This window comes from Electrophorus electricus, chromosome 3 (assembly GCF_013358815.1).
Source record: "Electrophorus electricus isolate fEleEle1 chromosome 3, fEleEle1.pri, whole genome shotgun sequence".
Classification (NCBI taxonomy): Eukaryota; Metazoa; Chordata; class Actinopteri; order Gymnotiformes; family Gymnotidae; genus Electrophorus; species Electrophorus electricus.
In genome coordinates, this window is record NC_049537.1 from 352,501 (window position 1) to 375,000 (window position 22,500).

General features: G+C 47.9%; 3 protein-coding genes across 9 annotated transcripts in view; 2 read left to right on the top strand and 1 right to left on the bottom strand.

The window, feature by feature from the left end:
* Positions 1 to 5,300, bottom strand: part of trak2 (trafficking protein, kinesin binding 2) — an 18,802-nt gene extending 13,502 nt beyond the window's left edge. The window contains exons 1-4 of the mRNA XM_026998633.2: positions 5,167 to 5,300; positions 2,106 to 2,293; positions 1,530 to 1,673; positions 629 to 688 (exon numbers count right to left, since the gene is read on the bottom strand). Coding sequence (XP_026854434.2) covers positions 629 to 688; positions 1,530 to 1,673; positions 2,106 to 2,160 — 259 coding nt within the window. The 5' untranslated portion in view covers positions 2,161 to 2,293; positions 5,167 to 5,300. The remainder of the gene's footprint in view (positions 1 to 628; positions 689 to 1,529; positions 1,674 to 2,105; positions 2,294 to 5,166) is intronic.
* Positions 5,301 to 5,353: 53 nt separating this feature from the next.
* Positions 5,354 to 12,897, top strand: stradb (STE20 related adaptor beta). Of its 5 annotated transcripts, none has more exons than XM_035524131.1 (13): positions 5,354 to 5,428; positions 7,458 to 7,535; positions 7,643 to 7,742; positions 8,215 to 8,298; positions 8,869 to 8,965; positions 9,071 to 9,192; positions 9,299 to 9,407; positions 9,691 to 9,814; positions 9,933 to 10,104; positions 11,224 to 11,328; positions 11,433 to 11,677; positions 11,977 to 12,019; positions 12,112 to 12,897. In XM_035524131.1, exons 3-13 carry the CDS (start codon positions 7,731 to 7,733, stop codon positions 12,271 to 12,273), a joined length of 1,275 nt encoding a protein of 424 aa, XP_035380024.1. In that variant the 5' UTR covers positions 5,354 to 5,428; positions 7,458 to 7,535; positions 7,643 to 7,730; the 3' UTR covers positions 12,274 to 12,897. The 5 variants fall into 5 exon arrangements, with proteins under 5 accessions (XP_035380024.1, XP_035380027.1, XP_035380023.1 ...); XM_035524134.1 differs by lacking the exon at positions 5,354 to 5,428 and adding an exon at positions 5,488 to 5,676 and having other exon boundaries at positions 11,927 to 12,019; positions 12,112 to 12,204; XM_035524130.1 differs by lacking the exon at positions 5,354 to 5,428 and adding an exon at positions 5,490 to 5,676.
* A 1,058-nt stretch (positions 12,898 to 13,955) lies between these two features.
* Positions 13,956 to 22,500, top strand: part of nbeal1 (neurobeachin-like 1) — a 51,651-nt gene continuing 43,106 nt past the window's right edge. For 2 of the 3 annotated variants that reach the window (XM_035524239.1, XM_035524241.1), the window contains exons 1-2: positions 13,956 to 14,091; positions 14,483 to 14,872. In XM_035524239.1, the coding sequence (XP_035380132.1) occupies positions 14,822 to 14,872 (51 nt within the window). In that variant the 5' untranslated portion in view covers positions 13,956 to 14,091; positions 14,483 to 14,821. The remainder of the gene's footprint in view (positions 14,092 to 14,482; positions 14,873 to 22,500) is intronic. The other variant, XM_035524240.1, reaches the window with a different exon arrangement.

Consider the following 22,500-nt stretch of genomic DNA (forward strand, 5'->3'; position numbering starts at 1 on the left):
CATCCGGAGAGGTGGTGGTGTTAACTCTCACCAGAGAGGTCAGACCACCTCTCCGGAGGTCAGACCACATGCAGAGGTGGCAGGCCCTCAAACAGGAGACACACATCGCTACACTTAAAGGAGGCTGCACTTCCATATTACACACATCACTATAAAACCACGTTCAGGTTATGGAACTTTAAAAAGGTCTCTATCTAATAATAGAGAACATTTTGAGTAATAAAAGCAAAAATTCAGATATTTCCAAACACTTCATAAACTCTTTCACTGGCACTGTAGATTCTCCCCAGAGCTTTTAAACTTATGATAATTATGATAAAACATAAACCATCTTGACAACAGACACCTGCATGTGGCCCACATCAGGACATTCTAATACTGATACGAGGTCATCACCGTTACACCCACAGTCTGATTTGTACATCACTGTAACAGGTGTGCATTAACATGGTTACAGCTACAGTACTAATCATCTTGTCATTACAGCATGACTCCAGACCCACTCAATCTAGCCAAGAAGCCTTTAACCAGACTGACAGACAGACACAGTGGCGCTCACAGGGTAAGAGCAGGGAGAGAGAGAAAGAGAGAGTGTGAGAGAGCGTGAGAAGGAGAGAAGAACAGGTACCTTTGGACAGGCAGTGAGCACCAGAATGGGAGAGAGGAGGAGAGTCCAACGCCAGCAAAGCTGCAGAAAGAGGGAAGATGGGGCAGGAATGGAAGGAGAGAGGGAGGGAGGGAGAGAGAGAGAGAGAGAGAGAGAGAGAGGATAAATGTGTTAAGACTCTGGGAAACACAATGTGATACAGCCCTTCACTGAGGTGAGAGAGAGAGATGAAACGATGGAGGCGTGACAGGTGAAAGGGGCGTGGTCTCAGCACCTGACTGCAGTCACCGCCCCTCACCAAGACAGAACACCTGAGCAAGAAAATCCATATTATTAGTGTGCATCTCCCACTCCCACAGGTTTCATCACCTGAGTGGGGTGTTCTGAGATATCAGCACATAACAGGAGCTTCAAATATTCCTCAAAAATTCTCACACAACCCCTGTTACACAAACCCAGAGAGCAGCAGAATGGAGGGAATCTGTCGCATGTGGACCTTTGTCTCACACAGTCTCATGCAAACACTGCTGTTGTTTATTTGTGTGTGATTATGCATAGATGTGCGTTGTGTGTGCGCGTTACACGTGTGCATGTTATACGCATGTGTTGTACCCGTGCATGTGTTATACCTGTTTAACTCAGTGCCACTCTACTGCACCAACACACATTCACTGTTGTGCTGAACAAACAAGTTTACATTTATGACATTTAGCTGACATTTCCAAAGCAACTTACAATTATGACTGAGTACAGCTTGTGCAATTGAGGGTAAAGGGTCTTGCTCAGGGGCCCAACAGTGGAAACCTGGCAGTGTACCTGTATGTGGTGGGGCTTGAACCAGCAACCTTCCGATTCTAAGTCAAGTACTTTAATCACTGAGCTACCACACGCACGCACGCACACACACAGCAGGACCACTCACTCATGTAGTGGAGAGTCTCCTGAGCCAGCAGGGGGGAGATTCCACTGGGCAGATCTGGAGAGGTGGATGGGAACCAGCCTGGACCCTCATACAGGTACACGGTGTCCTCCATCCCTGCACTGCGCACACACACTTGACCATCGTCTACACACACACACAGAGATAAAATATATGAGAAGGTACTCATAATAAACTATACTTTAGACATAAACTGTGATTTTACTGTCAGTCAGAATTTGACAGTAACAAAAGACCAAAACATTATAATCTCCACAAGGTGGCAGTAAAGGGCACCTGCAGTGCCTTCTCCTGTCCATAGAAGAAAACCTTGGTGTGTGAGTATGAGAGAGAGAGAGAGAGAGAGAGAGCGCGAGAGAGCGAGAGAGGGGGAGAGTGTGTGTGTATAACACAAGGCCAGTGTACGGTGACTCCAGTTGGGTGAGTGTGTGGTTCAGTAGGACAGGGATCTAATTTTAGCAGAGAACAGCTAGTTTGTGACTTGCCTCCTCTCACTAGTGTCACACACACACACACACACACACACACACACACACACACACACACACCTGCCCTTACCTGTTCCTACTGCAGTCTCCTCCTTTTCCACACTCATTGGCTTCACCTCAAACATCCTGATTAGCTAGCTGGGTGGAGAGAGAGCGGAGCTCCTTATTCCCACCCAAACCTCCGGATGGCCAGAGGTTAAAGCTTAAAGATGACATCACATCCTGCGTTGCTGCTGACCTACACACAACGTACTCCACCTAAAAGCGAAAAAACACACACTCCAAAATTAGTGTGCCTGTCCATTTGTGCAACATTAGTGAACATTTTTGGCAAACTCAAGGACGTAGGACACGTGTGGCCCAACGATGTTGATGTGCCAACGCTAGTGTGTGTGTGCATAGGACAGATTATAACAGGAGGGACTGTCTCCGAAATAATGCCTCAGTGACCAAACTTCCCTTTTTTCTCTCTGTCTCCATCCATTCTTTCTCTTTCTGCAGTGGAGGTTCTCTCCCTCCTTCACCCCCGGCGTTTCCTGTTATTGCCATTAAGGCTCTACCGCCACAAGCAGCAGACAGGAAGTGGAGGAATCCATCACACAGCAGTGCACACGATCAAATAACCACCAGGAATAGAGACGACTGTTATTACGGAGTGTGAGGAGAGGAGAGAGAGAAGAGGAGGAGAGGAGAAGAGAGAGAGGAGGGGAGGGAGGGGAGGGAGGAGAGGAGAGAGAGAAGAGGAGGAGATGAGAAGAGAGGGTGTCAGGTTCAGTTGGGGAAGGAAGTGCCCTCATAGGCCCCTCCCACTATACTTATTTATTCATTCATGTATTTTGATTTATTTGCTGTGAGCATTCTGCCCAGTCCCATGTGCTCCATATAAGGGCATTGTGGGGCTTTTCTTCTTACTGTGTCCAACACAAGTAAACAACTTCAAAATAACAAATGCATCTTTAACCGAGTCACATCAAACAACCCGTCTCCAAACAGCTCCTCGACAACTTGATCTTTATGTAGAGAACGATGATACGTGCGTGGTTTTTACTAAGGACCAAGGAAAGAACCAATCACAACGCAGGAGCGATCACAACACCAACAGCCAGTCGAGTCTGGCTGGCATGAAAAAATTAAACAGAAAGCAAACTTGTACCAAAACAACAATAAGGTGCGTCAGCGTTTAAAGATTCTATCTTTAAAACATCTGAGAAATGCAAAACCAGAAAATCATAATATGACTTTATTTAGTTAAAATAAACTTTGCTAAGGCGGTTGATGCATGTTTGCACAGTTAAAGGTTTCTAGTATACTGTCTCTGCTAATAAACGGCACTCAAGTTTAACGAATGAACCCTCTGGTTTCAGACTTCTGCTATTAGCTGGACTCTTCAAACTGGCAGCAATATCAAATTATACATAAATATCAATACTGATCAATATGGGGAAAAAATATTGTGATCATATTTTTGCCAGATCTCCCAGCCACAGTTCCCACTCATCTTCATACGTCATATTCCCTGACTTTAACCGAATAAAAATCTGAATTTCTATGTAAGACAGACTTTGTTGATTGGCTGTGGTAAAATCAAGTAACCATAACAACCGCTCACATAATATGGGAAAAATAAAACAAGTAAATGACTAAAGATAACCAACTGAACTTAAAGATGGTAAACAAATTTCCCCCGATATTCCAGGACTTCACCCAAAACATGACCAGTCCCCTGATGTTGCATGTTTGGGACAGAGCTGTGGATCTCTGGTTTAATATTCTGTGAATCACATCACAGTTGCACTATGCAGAAATCTAAGTGAAGTGCAGTGTTCCTGTCATACTGAAGAACACAAAAATAACATCATAACATATGAATAACACAACAATAATAACACGACACACTCATGTGTGCAAAGTGTCTGACATTTTTGTTCATCCCCTTTCTCACCAACGACTCACACATCACACACAACACCAGCAGTGCACATGGCGCGCATTTCTTCCTATAGTGCTGAAGGAATCATACCTGGTCACTGTCACTTTTAGCTCAGCTTTGACTCAGACTCACACTCAGATTCTCTGTAAAGCTGCTTTGTGACAACACCTGTGGTAAAAAGTGCTATAGAAATAAATGTAATAAAAGCCACACTGAAACACACATCCCTCAGAGAGGTGTGTGTGTGTGACACGGTTTGTTCTCCACAATCTAAGACTAACTTACATTTATCATGCTGTGTTTCTAAGGGCTGTACTCAGACAGCCTGAGGTGTTTAACACAGCACATATGCCCTCCACTGCTGCCTGAACAATAACGTCTGTTAGTTTGAGAAAACACCACCAAACCAAAGCAAGACTTCCATAGTCTTGCGTCTCTGCTGTGTACACAAGCTTCTCCACGTGGATGACAAACTGAATGAACAGGTTCTAATTAAATAAGACAAAATCAAACCTACAGGTTTGTGCCATTAACCCTGTAGACCTCCACAGCTCCAGGTGGTTTACAGCTCGTGGGCTTTAGGAAGTCTATGTAAGGAATCCAGTCGTGGATCCTTTTTGCTCTCCAAACTCTCTGAATTAAAGCACTCACATGTTCCACGTTCTCTGGATCTTTTGCACAATAAGCAGTTCTGTTCGCCATCTGCACATGCAGTAAGTTTATTGATCAAGACTTCCAGCCTGGACGTCTTTGCACTGACACGCCTGAACAAGGTGGTGCGGTATACATGGCACGCGCGAAATACCAGCGCCGTGTACACGCGCGCGCAGCAGGGAGACCCGCACGCATGCGGTACTTTGATCTTCTGTATCGCATCATGTCTGTGAAACTCAATTTCTCCGTCACCTCATCACTCAGGTCGCCGTGGAAACACAAACGTACCTGCGCATCTAAGCGGCGTAAACAACGGTCCACCCCCCCCCCCCCCCCCCCACACACACACACACACACACACACACACACACACACACACACACACACACACACACACACACACACACACACGGAACACCATGTCACTTCTCGTGAACCAGAGTGAGCTCGCGCTAGCGGGAGTGCCCCGTAGAGCGTGCCGCTCGTGAGCAGCCCGGATTAAAACGGGTCCGCACGCACCCGCTCGGGCAGAATCACGAGTTCGTACCTTCACAGATGCTGAAATCGCCTTTTACCTCGCTTCCGCACGCGCCGCTGTCTGCTCGAGACAATAGAGAAGCACGAGACGGAAAGCAGCCTTTGGGCAGTGACGGGCATCAAACACGACATCTAGAGTGGACGTGACGTCTTCATTACTCGCCCAGCCGTAATCTCTATAATAAAAGTCCAACACAATAAGATCCCGTGTGCCAGCACGTCCAGTATAACGCAGGCCTGCTGAAACTGGAGCAGTCGAATGTGCGTTGAAGGTGGGTTGAGGAGAAAAGTGACCAATGACGAACAATGGTAGAAACTAAAGACTTTTATTATGTTCGACACTAATTACATCATTACATGGGCTCAGCGGGCACGAGGGAGAAGGGTTTGGCGAACGTGAGGCGCTGTTAGCTGCAGCTGCAGCTCTGACGTCCGTGTGCACGCAGATGACATGTAGACGTCTGCAGGCTGAGCTGGAGGTTTTAGTGAACACATAAATAAGTAGATACACCACAATCAGGTGAGTAGCTCACATCGGAAACTATGCATGGGAAGTTTGTCCATCGCCTGTACTTGACGATTAAGATAAACAATTGCAAAAGGCAGATGAGATCTCTCCAAACTCCTTTATGAATATCATAGATCTTAATTATATCAAACTAAAATGAGTTACTTGTTCGGGACCTCGCTCAGAAATACTTAGTAGTCTTGACTATAGCGGCGCACTACTGTCGTCGAGGGGCTGGGTGGTGCCTCCAGCAGTGGGTGGTGCCTCCAGCAGTGGGTGGTGCCTTCAGCAGTGGGTGCTATTTTCTCCACTTACAGTTTTAAAGCATTTAACGGGTTTGACCCCCACGTCACAGCCCAGGAACAGATCGATCACAGTATTAGTTTTACGCGCTTGCTCGTCTGTGTTAAATAAATAAATGTTTAGATTAAAATGATGGTTTAACGACTGATTCATTTGCTATTTTACTGTTTCAGTCTGAGTTATCCCGAACTGGTATTAAAACCCTTGAAATTGTTTAGACTTCCGGAGCTCTTATAAACGGGATAAGTGTGAAAGTCACCCTTTAATAGTCTGTAAAAGGAAAATATTAAAGAAGCCCATTTATTAAAATTGTTTTAAATAAAAAAGAAGTCCAGCATTGTTAACATTGTACTAAAGATTCCTCAAACACAACATAAGAATAGTGTGATTTCTGCTATTTTTCCCGGTTAATCTGAATCTTTAGGAACTCTTAATTTGTTGTCCAATTATGCTTTCTTTACTGGGGCGTAAATATGACGCGACACCCAGTCCAGATGACATATTACTCTTAATGACGTATTACTCTTTAGTATGGAGAAGGTGTGGGAACCTTAGTCAGTTATATAATGTCAGATATATGACTGAAAATATCCATATACACTAATAAGTCGATCTCTCAGACTTAAAAAAATGGATGAACCCGGGCGGAAAGAATGCCAAATCATTTCTGCATTCGAAAGGTTTTCTGTATCTCCCCCTGAGGCACAGTAAGGAGATGGTTCGAGAAGTAGATATGGCCTGACATTGGCTAAACGTTATTAGGACTGGACTTCTAGTTTGGTGAGAACACCAGCTACGTCAGTCAGCTGTGAAAAGAATGATGTAAGAACTCAATGTCCACTTTAAATGAGTTCACTGTAGGGCGCTAGATTTGGGGTGCTTGATTTAGGGTGCCTGATTTGCAAATATGTTTCAAAGCCTAAAATTGAATCTAAAAGTTGTAGGACATTCGGAAGGTCAGTGAACCACAGACGTCCTCCACATTAATATGCGGCTGTGCCCATAAACACAATACTGTTGTTTTGACGTTATGTAAATTATATTTTAATTCTGCTAATACACTAATTTTTTTTCATCTCAAAGTTTATAATTCTTATTTGAATAATCAATTATTAACTGTGTCACTGCCAAAACAACATTATTGCACGAGGCCTGAGCAGTTACGACGTCACAAACAACTCCGAATGTAAAAGCATTTGATGGTCTCATTGGGTGAGGGGTGCGCGCACCGCGACACACTGCTCGAGACGCGTTTGTTAGTGCGCGCGAAGCTCAGTCGCTGGGTCGCGAGGCTGCTCTGCAGATGTCGCGTGTGTGTAAGGGCACTGATCCTCGTGTCTCACGCACCTGTGACGGTGTCAGCTTGGAGCCGTGCGTGCGCGCGTGGCTGGTAACGCAACATTTCTGGATCACTTGCATTTTTTGTACTTGTTTTCAGTACAAATTAAATTTCCATCGAAAGTCCCCATTTTCCTTCTTTTGTTCGTCAGGACGTGGGTGCACATAGTCATCCCGAGACCTGATAAAGTCCGTGGAATGCACGCTGCGAACTAGAAGCGTTAAGGCAGGTGAGCGAATGTAACGCGCCTGTCGCGAGGAAGAACGTCGAAGGACGCCGGGGTACTTGGTCTGCACGAGACTGCACGTCCTTTGATCTTTGTTTTATCCTTTTCAGGAGGTGACGTTCACGCTCTCTCAGGTGCGCGCGGCGTGAACTGGTTAAATGACCTCCTGCGGGGCTTCGGTAAAGCCCAAAGGACCTAATGTCGTTCTTGGTAAGAAAAACATCGCATGTAAACACTTTTTAATTACGATTATTGTTTTGTGCAGATTAGTAAAAAGATCTCATGCATGTGACAGCAGGTTTGGTGTCTCCGTGTAGTACAGAAATCTGCCATTAATCTCCCTTTAACGTCCCGAGTCCTGATTCTCCACGAGTCTCTGGGTATCGTCACACCAGAGCGTTTCATAATAAATGCCCTCATTACTCGGCGGGTCTCTGGGGAGGTGGGGTAAGAAATGCCCTCATTATTCGGCGGGTCTCTGGGGAGAGGGGTGTGTTCATGTCCTCACTCCAAGTCTCCTTTACTGTCCTAAGATTCTCCTGGCTGAGTGCTTCACTCATATTCACTCCTCAGTAAGCTGAGTGCTGACCTCACCTGTCTGTAGCCGTGGAGGTCTGACCTCCTCACCCCGTCAGTGTTTGGAATGGGGGCGTGGCTTATTGGTCCTCCTGTCTCCTCCCAGGACTGCTCCTGCATCTCCTCTCACACTCAGGTCCAGCCAATCAATATTGAGGACCAGTATGAGGACATCAGCCAGCTGTACCCGGTCAGCAAACATTTAAGGGGATATATTTATATATTTTTAATATTTATATTATTTATATATTTAATTTTCTTGTCAGTAAAGGACAGTAATTCCTCGCTCTTTCCGCTCTTGTCACGCCAGTGATCGTAGAGAAATATTTCTGCTGTATACATTCATCTCCCATCCTCTTTCTGAAAACATAGTGCCACCTTTTGGTGATATTTGGTACTACATATAAACTTAGTATACCAAAACCTTTAACGTCAATAGACAGGTGAATACATTTACATTTACAGCATTTATCTGACGTTTTTATCCAAAGTGACTTAGAATTGTGACTGAACACATCTTGATTAATTGAGTAATTAATTGAGGGTTAATGGTCTTGTTCAGGGGCCCAACAGTGGCAATTTAGCAGTGGTGGGACTTGAACTGGCAACCTTCTGATTTCCAGTCCAGTACATTAACCAGTGAGACACCACTGACAATATACAGAACACTGGCCCCTTATATTACTACGACTCATGAAATATTTTATGGCAAAGTGTGGTACATCCTTTGTGTGTGTGTGTGTGTGTGTGTGTGTAACAGAGCAGTGACGGCTCCCCCCACTCAGCCCTGGGGCCAGAGGATGACCTCGTGGGTTTGTCTGCTGAGCCATCAGACTATCAGCTGCTCTCAGTTCTGGGTAACTGCTGGTCCTGCGTTTACTGGACAGTCTGTGATGCTTTATGTTTTGGCTGAGAAGGCAGTATTGCTGTGGATAAAGGTGTGTGTGTGTGTGTGTGTGTAGGATGGGGCTTTAATAACCTGAGTCTGGTCAGAACGGCTCGTCACAAGCCCTCAGGCCGACTGGTGGCCGTGAAGAACACGAACCTGGACGAGTGTACAGAAGAGGAACTGCTGCAGCTCATGGTAGATGTTGTCTCACTCTTTCTCTGTATCTCTCACTCTTTGTAGACAGTATTGTTTTCTGTAATGGACGTGTGTGTGTATGTGTGTGTGTGTGTGTGTGTGGCAGAACGAGGTGCTCTTGTCTAGACGGTTCCGTCACCCAAACCTCCTCACGTCCACCACCGTGTTCTGTTTCCACTACCAGCTCTGGGTTCTCGCCCCTCTGATGAGCTACGGTAAAAATGTAACCCTCTCTCTCTCTCGCTGTGTGTGAAAGGATCTCTGCATCATCATCATCGTACAGATTTTGTCAGCAGATCTTGAAGATTCCTTGTGGGAATTGAGTGTTTGTGTGATTAGTCACCTCAGGTTTTGCTGTACTGAACTACAGCCTGTTCAGTGACTGACTGTTCAGTTCAAATCAAGTCCACTGTCATCATACAACTACACAGGTGTCCTAGTAAACCAGCATGGAGGGAAGCAGCATAGTGAACTTTAATAGTGTGTGTGTGTGTGCAGGTTCTGCAGACTTCCTGCTCAGGTCATATTTCCCTGATGGGATGAGCGAGTCTCTGATTGCGTACCTGCTGTATGGAGTCCTGAAGGCTCTCAACTACCTGCACCAGATGGGCTACGTGCACAGGTAACCCTGCACCGCAGGGTGGCGTGCACAGGTAACCCTGCACCGCAGGGTGGCGTGCACAGGTAACTCTGAGCAACCCTACTGGCTATTCTCAGAAGTGTCTCCCCTCCCCTCACAGGGGTGTGAAGGCAAGTCATGTGCTTTTGTCGGCTGAGGGACGAGTGTGTTTGTCGGGACTCCATGGTGTGTACAGTCTGATGAAGGATGGCAGGAGAACGAGGGCTGTGTTTGACATGCCACAGTTCAACCCGTCACTCCTACCATGGCTTAGCCCAGAGCTGCTGAGACAGGTACACTCACTCTCACACTCACACACACGCACACACTCTCGCTCGTGCACATTCTCACTCTCTCACTCACACTCACACACACTCACACACACTCGTACACACACATTCACACATTCTCGCACACTCACTCTCACTTGCACTCTCATTCACTCACATGCGTTCACACACACGCGCGCACACACATTCTCACACACACTCACTCACACGTACGCACGTGCACTCACATATTCTCACTCACGCATTCTCAGACACTCTCAGATGCTCTCACACACACTCACACACACAATTCTCACACTCACACGTACACACACAATTCTCACACTCACACGTACACACAATTCTCACACTCACACTCACAAACACATGTACACACACCTTACACACATTCTCACACAAATGTACACACACTCTCACATATGCGTACACTGACACACACATTTTCTCACTCTCACACAAACACACATTCACACACTCTCTCTCTCACGCACACACACACGCATTCACACACTCTCTCTCTCACGCACACACACACGTGTACGCACACACTCTCTCTCTCACACACATGTACGCACACACACACACACTCTCTCTCTCTCTCTCACACACGTATGCACACACACACACACACTCACTCTCTCTCTCTCTCTCACACACACGTATGCACACACACACACACGTGTACACGCACCCACACACTCTCTCTCTCTCTCTCACACACACACACACAAACCTCTCCAGGTTTCTTCCTCGTGTTCTAGGGAGTTTTTCCTTGCCACTGTCGCCCTTGTCTTGCTCACTGGGGGCGTGGCCTTAGACATTTGTAAAGCTGCTTTGTGACATCTGTTGTATAAACTCTTGACCTTTGCATGCGTGCGCACACACGCCATCCCTGCTTCCACAGCAGACATTTACAGCGTTTATCTGACGCTTTTATCCAAAGTGACTTACAACTCTGACTGAGCACAACTTGACTAATTGAGGGTCAAGAGTTGTGTTCAGGGACGCAACAGTGGAAACCTGGGAGTGGTGGGACTTGAACAAGCAACCTTCGGATTCCCAGTCCAGTACATTAACCACTGAGACACGCGCCCCATAACAGCGTGTGTGTGTGTGTTTTAGGACCTACATGGCTACGGCGTGAAGTCTGATGTCTACAGTGTGGGAGTTCTCCTGTGTGAGCTGGTCAGGGGCAGGGTACCATTCCAAGACATGCCTCCTACACTGGTACACACACACTCATTCACACACACAAACGCCAGTACGTACCACACACACACTCACTCTCTCTCTCTCTCTCTCTCTCTCTCTCTCTCTCTCTCTCTGTGCAGATGCTGCTACAGAAATTGCGTGGTTCTCACAGTTGTCTGCTCGACGTCGTCCCCTACCCGCTGGGTGAGCTTGGCACCCTGAAGGTGTCCCGCTCTGGCGTGGACTCGGGTATCGGCGAGAGTGTAGCAGCGAGCAGTCTGACGCGAGCAGCCACTGCGGAGCCCCAGAGCCCAGGGCCCAAGAACCACTCCCCAACACTGCACCATCTACTGCAGCTCTGCCTGCAACACCAGCCTGAGCGCAGGTCTGAGGGCTGTACACGCACGCAAGCGCACACGTGTATACGCACGCAAGCACACGTACATGCGCACACGCACGCGCGTACACGCCCGCAAGCGCACGCGTACACACACACACGCACACGTACACCCACACAAGCGCGTACACCCATACACACACATATATAAACTTTCTGTATTTTATTTTACCTTGCACGTACAGACATGAATATGATGCAGATATATTGAGACTGCATGTGTTGTGTGAATGTGAGTATTTTTGAATGTGCATGTGTGAGGGTGATGGTGTGTGTGTATTTTACAGGCCCTCTGCTTCAGGTCTCCTCAGACACCCTTTCTTTAAGCAGGTGTGTTTTGAAGACTCTCCTCTGCTCATGAACACTTTGACTCCTGTCTTTATTTTGGAATAAATATATTAGTGTGTGTGTGTGTGTCTTAGGTAAAGAAGTACACCCAGGATTCTTTCCTCACTCTGATGTACCCTGCAGTGCCTCTCTCCTACCCCCTGGACAGTCCGATTTCTGACCCGCCCACCCACGCCTGCAACACCCCCAGCACAGCTACCCCTGAGCCCGCAGAGGGCGTGTGGGACTTTTCCTGATACACACACATTCTCTGTCTGTCTGTCTGTCTTTCTCTCTCTCTCTGGCGTCTCCTGTCTCTATCATCTCCCCAGCCAGACTGATATTCCCAGCTCAGTCCTGCCCTGCCGGGTTTTATGTCTGACTCCGAACTTTCTTACTACTCGTATCGGGCAACTGCAGGATGCTGAAGGGCTTTTGGACCATGGAGCATCAGGGAAGATCTCCGTGCTATGATTGGATGTTGATCTGTGTTTAGAAGCCTCAGTAGCCAATGACTTCAACTCCATGGTGGATCAAACCATCGTCATAGTTACTGGAATCAAAAAAACTGAGCCATGAATCCTGGGAAGGGGTGGGGGCAAGAGAGAAAAGTGTGTGTGTGTGTGTCTGAACCCTGTGAAGGAAAACAAAGCAGTTCATCAACGCTGTGCTGTACATTCACCCAGCAGCTGCCTGAGACCTCCGCCCTGACCTCTCACCTCCGATTCTCACCTCTTTCCCCTGGTGTCTGGGGGATTTTAATGAAGCCCTTTTAATGTTGAATTAATCAGTTTAACTGTGATGCACTTTGTTGCCATGGTAGCTCTATGAGCCAATTCCATGTACCATAAATAAACACATTCCCTAATTTCTTAACTAAATTGATCTACTGTGTTTTTCTTAAACTCTGAAAATAATTTAATCTCAAATGTTTGTTTATCATGCACTGAGATTAAAGTCCTATTTTGAGGGTAACTTTGTTTACATAATACTATGAAACATGGAATTAATGTTCTAGTGTTAAAATCAGATCTAGGGTTATAATGGATTGTAGTGGGTGTTGACTCATCTGCTGGAATGATGTCCTGAGCCAGAAGAAGCCACAACACCACAGTAGGATTTACACACTTCAAATTGTGTGTGTGTGTGCGTGCATGTGTCTTCATATAAAAACTGAATGTTTCCTATTCCCTTGACCCTTCAACAAGCTGGACATCTGATGATGTTTAATTAACAATTGATAATACTGATTATTTAGTGTGTTAGTGTGATAATACTGAATACTTGGTGTCTTGTGATTGATAATATTGAATACTTAGTGTATTGTACTCAGAGTCACACGTGAGCTGAAGGACCAGAGCGCGAGTTTGGGTCACAAAGGAAGCATAAAGAGGCCATCGCACGCGACGGGCATTCGGCATGAATAAATGCGTCATCAACGAGCACGCGTGGATAGAGATTTAACGCGGAGCACGCGCTTGGTTTTATCCTGAGCGCTTTTCTGAAAGATGAGAATTCGGATTTTGACCAGCAGGTGGCGCCATGTCTCAAAATATCGCTCAGCATCGTCAACATACGAGAATCTGCAGTATCTGTGTATATGAATACATGTGTTACGTAACTTCGCTAATAGTGTGATATAAGTGGTAGATATCAGTGTTTAGGAGCTTGAGAAATAAATAAATAATAAACAAACATTTCCATTGTCTTTTAGAAGCAAACTTCTCTCAAGCTTCTCCCACGTCTCGTATAGTCTACAGATATAACGCTCGTCCTACTCCTGCCCGGCGTTTATAAGCGCAATATTACTTTATTACAGACTATGATGGAACAGTCCAACGCAAGCGCCGAGCCACGCCCACACTCCACATCGGCGCCGTAAAGCAGAGCGGCATTGTCGTAAAGTCAAGAGGAAAACAGCAACAGCCCGTGCACCCTCCCCGGTTCCGTGCACGGGCGCGAGCTGGCTGGGCACGTTCCCATCGCCTGCGGATCTGAGGCGCCTCGTGCTGATCTGCACGCCGACGGTTCTGTTTTTGAGGCTGCGCGCTTAGGAAGTAACCGGAGAGGCGGCGGTGAGTTGTGTTCGGTAGTCCCGGTCTCCGCGAGGGACGGCCGCGGAGCTCGCGGCTCTGCCCGGGCACGTCAGCCTGACCTGTTAATGTTCATATTCAAGCCTCGCGATCTTGTGTCTGTGGCGTGTCTTAACCGGGAATAAGCCGCCCGGTCTCGTGACACGTCCCGCGAAGACACGTAGGACACTAATACGCGTGCAGGAGCAGAGACAGGACGCGTTGGACATGCGCGTGTTTGTGTTTGACAGCTCAGCTTGAAGTGCCGCTTTAGCTCGCTCCACATAGGACCACATTCTCGCGCTGGCGTGTGAGGAGGACGCGCGTGTTTTCTTTGTGTATTTTGTTTATATTTGTTACGTGATGATGTTTCTGTAACGTGATCTTTGTGCAGACCTGCGGACTGAGCCCCTGCGCGTGTCTGTTCCAGCTCCAGGACAAAGTTCGAGTTCAGGCAGGAAACGGCGCGCGAGCCATCCGGGATCCACCGTTCACCACAGAGCCGTGCGCGAGGAGGTGGTGACATCACTACGGGATCGTCACCGCTACGGTCCGCTGTCCGCGAGACAGACGTGGGCTCGTGACCGGCGGATGCGGCAGCACGTCGTATACGTTCCCTCCCGTTTCCGTGTGGACAGAGTTGTTGGGACTGTGAGCGCGAGAACACTGACTCGGAGCTCGTTCACATCGCTGCATTCATGCTCGCGTGCTCCGTCATACGCCCGCGTGCAGAATGGCATCGAGCGAGAGGCTGTACGAGGTGTGGATGCTGTACTGCAGTAAGGTAAACGCGCCGTGACGCTCTTGCACTAACACATCCGGACCTTTTGTTTCGGGTTTGGCACGTCACTTTCTAACGTGACGTGGTGAGCGTTGCCATGACCAGCGCGAGCTGTGTTTTGGGGAGTGATGACGTAGCATCGGGCGCCTGTCCGGTTTCCACTGGGTATCCTTCCAAGGGTAACCACAGCTGGGTCCACGTGCAGGTCCATGTGAATCAGCGAGATGACTAGATCGAACACTCCCTGACGTAACAGTGACGTAGCGGCGCACGAGGGTCGTCGGCTTGATTCCAGATGACGCAGGAACCACAAACAACGTTCCTTATTTTTACACACCAGCAGTGTAGCTTTGCCTTCAAGCAAAACGTTCCCAACAAAACTGCTACTTTGTAAACCGAAGGTTTTTCATTTTTTAAAATCCGTAGTTTATTGGTAGTTTATCGGTCCTTCTCTTGGTGTGTCTTCAGGTGTACAGGCCTGTGTGTGTTCTGTTTGCTTGGATGCATCTGATTAAAACCACAGGTAGTTACATGCTCCAGCGCAGATTCTGTAAACTGAACCGTTCCCAGTATTCCCAGTGTTGCTGTGGGCTTAATGACCAGTGTGGCTGCACATCATTGTGTTGCAGCTGGATTGCTTTTGTGTAGTTTCTGAAGAGATTTAGTGCTGTTGTCCAGATACCATCAGCAGTGTCTGAGCAGACGTGTAAGGAGACCCTGACACACAGCTACAATGTTGCACATTAGCAGACCCACTCCAGAGCGCACACACGTACAGAGTCAACAAACAGCTGTTAGGGCCATGAGCAAGCACATTCACATTAGTACTTTACAAAATTGAAGTGTGTGTGTGTGTTTGTGTTTTGTTGTACATCAGCCGGTGATCATTTCAGATATCTAGAGTGTTTATGTGCACATTTCTAGTAGAAGCAGACAAGCAGATCTTCACTCCCAGCTCAGGGGTCCCGTGGTGTTGAACTGAAGCCCTCTGTGGCTGTGAAGGACATTTGACCATTAGTAACCTGCCTTCTAGCTTCAGCAAACCTAGCGGCTGGACTGTGTCCAGGAGAGACCCTAGCGGCTGGAGATCCACCAGGCCACGGTGCTTATTTTCACCATCTCCTGATTCTCAGAACAAATGAACTGTGGTGAAACAGCTTTGCACTGGTGTCTGTCTGTCTGTCCAAGGCTGTTTTTAGCAGCGCTGTAGCTGGGCTTCCTGTGTGTGTGTCGCCTATTTGCACTGTTGGATATCCTGTCAGCCCTGGAGCTCTTGGAAAGTTCTGCAGTGTCTGTCATGAGCCAGAAGGTTCTTGCTGGCCTGTTGCATCAGCAGAGCTGCTGGGGCGCTGTGTGTTGGAAAGGCCGTCTGAGGCCAGAGGTCTGCAGCACGGGCGCCGTGAGAGACGCCCCACACCAGGAGCTGGGCTCCTCCCGGCTCTGAGATGTTCTCTCTCCTGTGTGGAGCTGACCTTGGAGAGGTGTCCATCACCGTGAGCTAGGTGTGCTCACTTACCGTCACCTTGGAGGAGGGATCGTCCAAGCTCAGCTCTCCACCAGGCCGGCGACACCGGGGCCTGCAAACAGAAACTTATTAAGCATAAAATCAAACCAGATGTGCAGTGTATGGCCAAAAGTATGTGGACACCTGAGTTTGAGTGTTTCAGCACTCAGTCGTGTGGACTCCACAGATGCACTGATGAGCTGACGTTAAATGTGAAGCTCCAACATGTCTCCTTTACCGAGCATTGCTAAACCTCTACCCTGATAGATCTTTCTTGCTCATCTGGATGTGGCGTTATGGTCCAGGACTGTTATTCAGGGTTTGGTCTCTTGGTTCCAGTGAAGGTTGATGTTGGATTTACAGTACACAGAGACATTTCAGACAGTCGTACGCGCAGAGCCCCGACTCCAACCCCGCTGAACGCATATCCCCGTTAATCACACGTGTTGATCTTGCATGTGTTGTTGGTCACGTGTGTGTTGGTGTTTGGCTCTAACCAGAGCCTTCAGCCTCTAAACGTAGCTTACATACAACACAGTAGGTTGTAGTTTACATACAACACAGTAGGTTGTAGTTTACATACAACACAGCTGACCTTACGATGACCCCCCCCCCCCTGTCAGGACCACCCCAGCACTACACATTTAACACATCTCATGTCAGGTAGAGTTCTGAGCTCTGTGAGTGTCTCTATGGTACTGTGGTTCCCCACTGTTGGGTCCCTGAAGTTGTGTTCAGTCAGAGGTGTAAGTCACTTTAGATAAACGCGTCAGATAAATGCTGTAAATATAAACATGGGGAGAGGCTCACATCTCATTAACGTCTCACGGAGAACACAGGTGAGACGAAGGAGGGATTGAGTGTGTGTGTGAGAGTGTGTGTGTATGCGCGCTGGAGCACATCTGACTGAACAATCACCTGGTTAGGTGAGTTGGGCAGGTCTGGCTTCTAAAGCCTGCTTCACTTGACTGTATATACACACACACAGACAGACACACACAGACACAGACAGACAGACAGACAGACAGACAGACATCAGACTCAGGTTATTAAAGCCCAATCCTACACACACAGTCATTTAGACGTCGTGTCCAGAGAAGGGCAGAAACCTAACAGTGAAGGAATGTTGTGACTCTTTCTATCCCCCCTCTCTCTCTTTCTTTTTCCTCTCAAACAGTTTGTTCTAAAAATATTTAATGGCACAGTGATGTCATAACCCATGAGTGTTGGCCACTCCTCTGGTTTATGGTGTGTCTGTTTGTTTCTGTATATATAGAAGATACACAGTAGTGATGAATGGTGTGTGTGTGTGTGTGTGTGTGTGTGTGTGTGTGTGTGTGTGTGTGTGTGTGTGTGTGTGTGTGTGTGTGTGTGTGTGTAGTGTGAGAGTGATCTCTATTCTCTGTGTAAGTCCTGTGTACCTCCTGCAATTGCATGGTGGGTTACTGAGCTATAAACCCTGACCCAGGACCTCTGACCCCAGCCAGACGAGAGGTTGCACAGTGTGGTCTCATGATCTCCAGTGATGGGCTGCTTCTCTCCTCACCATAGCAACCTGACCACTCACTGTGGATTCAGCATGTTGGTGTGATGTGCAGTAGTATTTACATTTAAATTTATGGCATTTCAGACTCTCTTATCCAGAGCGACTTACAAAAGTGCTTTGTCATTTCCTCATAGAATACATCCTAGTACAGTAGGTTAGAGTCCAAGATACCAATGATCTAGAATACTGTAGAAATACAGAGATCAATACTGATGACTAGAAGTGCAAAACACATATAAGCTCTATAACAATAACAATACATGTAATAAACAATAAACACCACCCTACAATAACTACTAGAGTTCGTTAGTCAATAAGGGAGCAGTGTCAGTGATCATTTAAATATTCCGCAAATAGATGGGTCTTCAGTCTGTGTTTGAAGACTGTGAGGGAGACTGCTGTCCAGACAGCAAGCAGAAGTCCGTTCCACCATCTGGGACCCAGGACAGAGAAGTCCTGGGAAAGTAGTTGGGGGGAGGGGCTACACACACACACACACACACACTGAAACTACAGTCTCAAACTCAGCTCTGAAGTCATAGGGTGAGGGCACATTGCCCATGTGACTGGGTCAGGTGGCTGGGTCATGTGACTGAGTTCAAAGACATGTGCTGGTCGTTAAAGGGGCACAAAGTTCTCAGCTGCACTGTGTGGTCAGGGTACCCTAAACCCTAACCCCTAAGCCTAACCCCTACCCCCTAAATCCCTAAACCCTAAACCATAACCCCTAACTCTAAATCTAACCCCTAACCCTACACCTAACCCCTAACCCTAACACTGACCAACCTTAATCCTACCCCTAATCCCTAAACCCTAACCCTAAACCCTAATCCCTACCACCTAACCCTACACCTAACCCCCAATCTTAACCCTAACACTGACCAACCCTAAGACCTAACCCCTAACCCTAACCCTAACACTGACTAGCCATACCCCTAATCCCTAACCCTAAACCCTACCCCCTAACACTGACCAACCCTAATCCTACACCTAACCCCTAACCCCAACACTGACCTAACCCTACCCCTAATCCTTAACCTGGGCAGTCGTAGCTCAGTGGTTAAGGTACTGGACTAGTAATCCGAAGGTTGCCGGTTCAAGATCCACTTCTGCCACGTTGCCACTGTTGGTCCCCTGAGCAAGACCCTTAACCCTGAATTACTCAAGTTGTGTTCAGTCAGAATTATAAGTTGCTTTGGATAAAAGTGTCAGATAAATTCTGTGGATGTAAATGTAACACTGACCAATCCTACCCCTCACCCTAACCCTGACCCTGTACCGGGGGCTCCAGACGTTATTTTGTCTCACTGTACTACAGGTTGACAACTGTGATGACAAACATCTACTGGACCTTTTGATCATCAGATACATAAGACAACCACATACAGCAGTTTATAAGGCAGCACACGTCAAGGTTTCAGATATCAACCTGATCTTATTCATAATAAAGCTTTTAAAAGGTGTGTGTGTGTGTGTGTGTGTGTGTGTGTGTGTGTGTGTGTGTGTGTGTGTGTGTGTGTGTGTGTTCCATTGTTTTTCCTGTTGCTATGACAATACCTGTTTTGACTTTTCATGTTTAGGTCAGTTGATGAGTAGAGTTTTAAATTATGCGACTTGTTTCTGTAAGAACACCAGCAGGTCTCTACAACAGACTGCCTGTGCCTGTCTGAGGGTGGAGCCCCCACACACACACAAGCAGCGGAGGCTTAAAATAAACAGGGTGTGGCACCTTCGCCAGGTCCCAGACCTCACTGGGCATCTGGTACTCAACAGAGCTACACACACACTCACTCACACATACACAGTTATTCTCCCAAACATCCACTCAAGATCTTCTATTCACTGTGAAGTGTTTTGTTTTGTATTACTGCCTCACAAGACACACCGTTAGTTTCTTAAATTCCAATTTTGAATGTGCTTGTTGGAATGGACACACACGCTCACAATCCCCCCCCCCCCCCAGACACACACACACTGATGGGCTGTTCTGGTGATCTCAGCAGGGGGAATTTGTGAGCATAGCTTCCTATTCTGGAGCTCTGCTGCATAGACTGAGGGCTCTCACACACACACACTCACACTCTCTCTCTCTCTCTCTCTCTCTCTCTCTCTCTCTCTCTCTCTCTCACACACACACACAGTCTGTAGCTGACAAGTGTTGACTGATGCGAGATAGTATTAGAGTGCTGTGCGTGCGTGTGCCCTTCTTACTGTCTAGTTTTCTGGAATGTGAGGAATGTGTGAGGCAGGTTTCACGTGCTAATGAGATGGACAATGTTATCAGACCTGTTTAACGCGCACACACACACACACTCGAGCACACACACCATACAAACCATATACATACGCGCACACACACACACACACACACTATACAAACCATACACAGACATGCACTATACACACATACACTATACACACCATACATACACACACACACACACTTTACAAACCATACACACACATGCACTATACACACATACACTATACACATCATACATACACATACACTATACACACCACACACATGTACACACACAATACAGATCATACACACATGCAGACACGCACACAGACACATACAGACACACACAGACATGCGCGCACGCACGTACATACACGTGCACGCGCGCACACACACACACACACACTCGCGCGCGCAGACACATACATATAAACACGTACATACACGCGCTCGTACATGCGCGTGTACATACACACGGACACACATACAGGTACATACACACATGCACGTACACACACACGCGCACACACACGCACGTACATACACGCACAGACACGTACATACGCGCACACTTACATACGCGTGCACGCGCACGTACGTACGCGCGCGTGCGCGCGCACACACACACATACATACATGTGCACACGTACACACACGCACACACATACGTATGTGCCCACACACGTACACACACACGTACATACACGTGCGCACACGTACATGTACATACACACGCGCACGCGTATGTACACACGTGTACATGCACGCACGTAGACGTGCGTATATACACGCGCGCACATACATGCGTACAAACACGGGGACACACACGTACATACACACGCACATACACACACACACACGAACATACACGCGCACACACATACACGCACACACGTACATACGCGTGCAAACACACACACGTACATACGCGTGCACACACACATGCGCACATACACACGTGCCCACACGTACATACGCGCGCGCACACACATACATACGCGCGCAAATACACACACGCAGATACACACGTGTCCACACGTACATACGTGCGCACACACACGCGCACATACACACACACATGCGTACATACACGCGTACATACATGCATGCTCGCGTACATACATGCGCACATACACACACGTACATACACGCACACATACACGTACATACGCGCGCGCATGCACACATGTGCCCACACGTACATACGCTCGCACACGCGCACATACACACACATGCGTACATACACGCACACATACACGTACATACGCGCGCATGCACACACACGTACATACACGTGCACGCGTACACACACGTACATACGCACACACACACATACATACACATGCACACACACGTACATACACACGCACACACACATGTGCCCACACGTACATACATGCGCACACACTCACACGCGTGCGCAGACACACACAAAAGCAAGCAAACAAGATATGGTACACATATAAAAACTGTTCTGTTCTGCTATATGTACAACATACTGTAGATCAGCTTGTATGGACCCTCACCTGACACTGCTCACCTGACCCTCACCTGACACTGCTCACCTGACCCTCACCTGACACTGCTCACTTGACCCTCACTTGACCCTCACCTGACCCTGCTCACCTGACCCTGCTCACCTGACCCTGCTCACCTGACCCTCACCTGACCCTGCTCACCTGACCCTCACCTGACCCTGCTCACCTGACCCTCACTTGACACTGCTCACCTGACCCTCACCTGACCCTCAACTGACACTGCTCACTTGACCCTCACCTGACACTGCTCACTTGACCCTCACCTGACCCTCACCTGACCCTCACCTGACCCTGCTCACCTGACACTGCTCACCTGACCCTCACCTGACACTGCTCACCTGACACTGCTCACTTGACCCTCACCTGACCCTGCTCACCTGACCCTGCTCACCTGACCCTGCTCACCTGACCCTCACCTGACCCTCACCTGACCCTGCTCACCTGACCCTCACCTGACCCTGCTCACCTGACCCTCACCTGACCCTGCTCACCTGACCCTCACCTGACACTGCTCACTTGACCCTCACCTGACCCTGCTCACCTGACCCTCAGCTGACACTGCTCACCTGACCCTGCTCACCTGACCCTGCTCACCTGACCCTGCTCACCTGACCCTCACTTGACACTGCTCACCTGACCCTCACCTGACCCTCAACTGACACTGCTCACTTGACCCTCACCTGACACTGCTCACCTGACACTGCTCACCTGACACTGCTCACCTGACCCTCACCTGACCCTCACCTGACCCTCACCTGACCCTGCTCACCTGACCCTGCTCACCTGACACTGCTCACC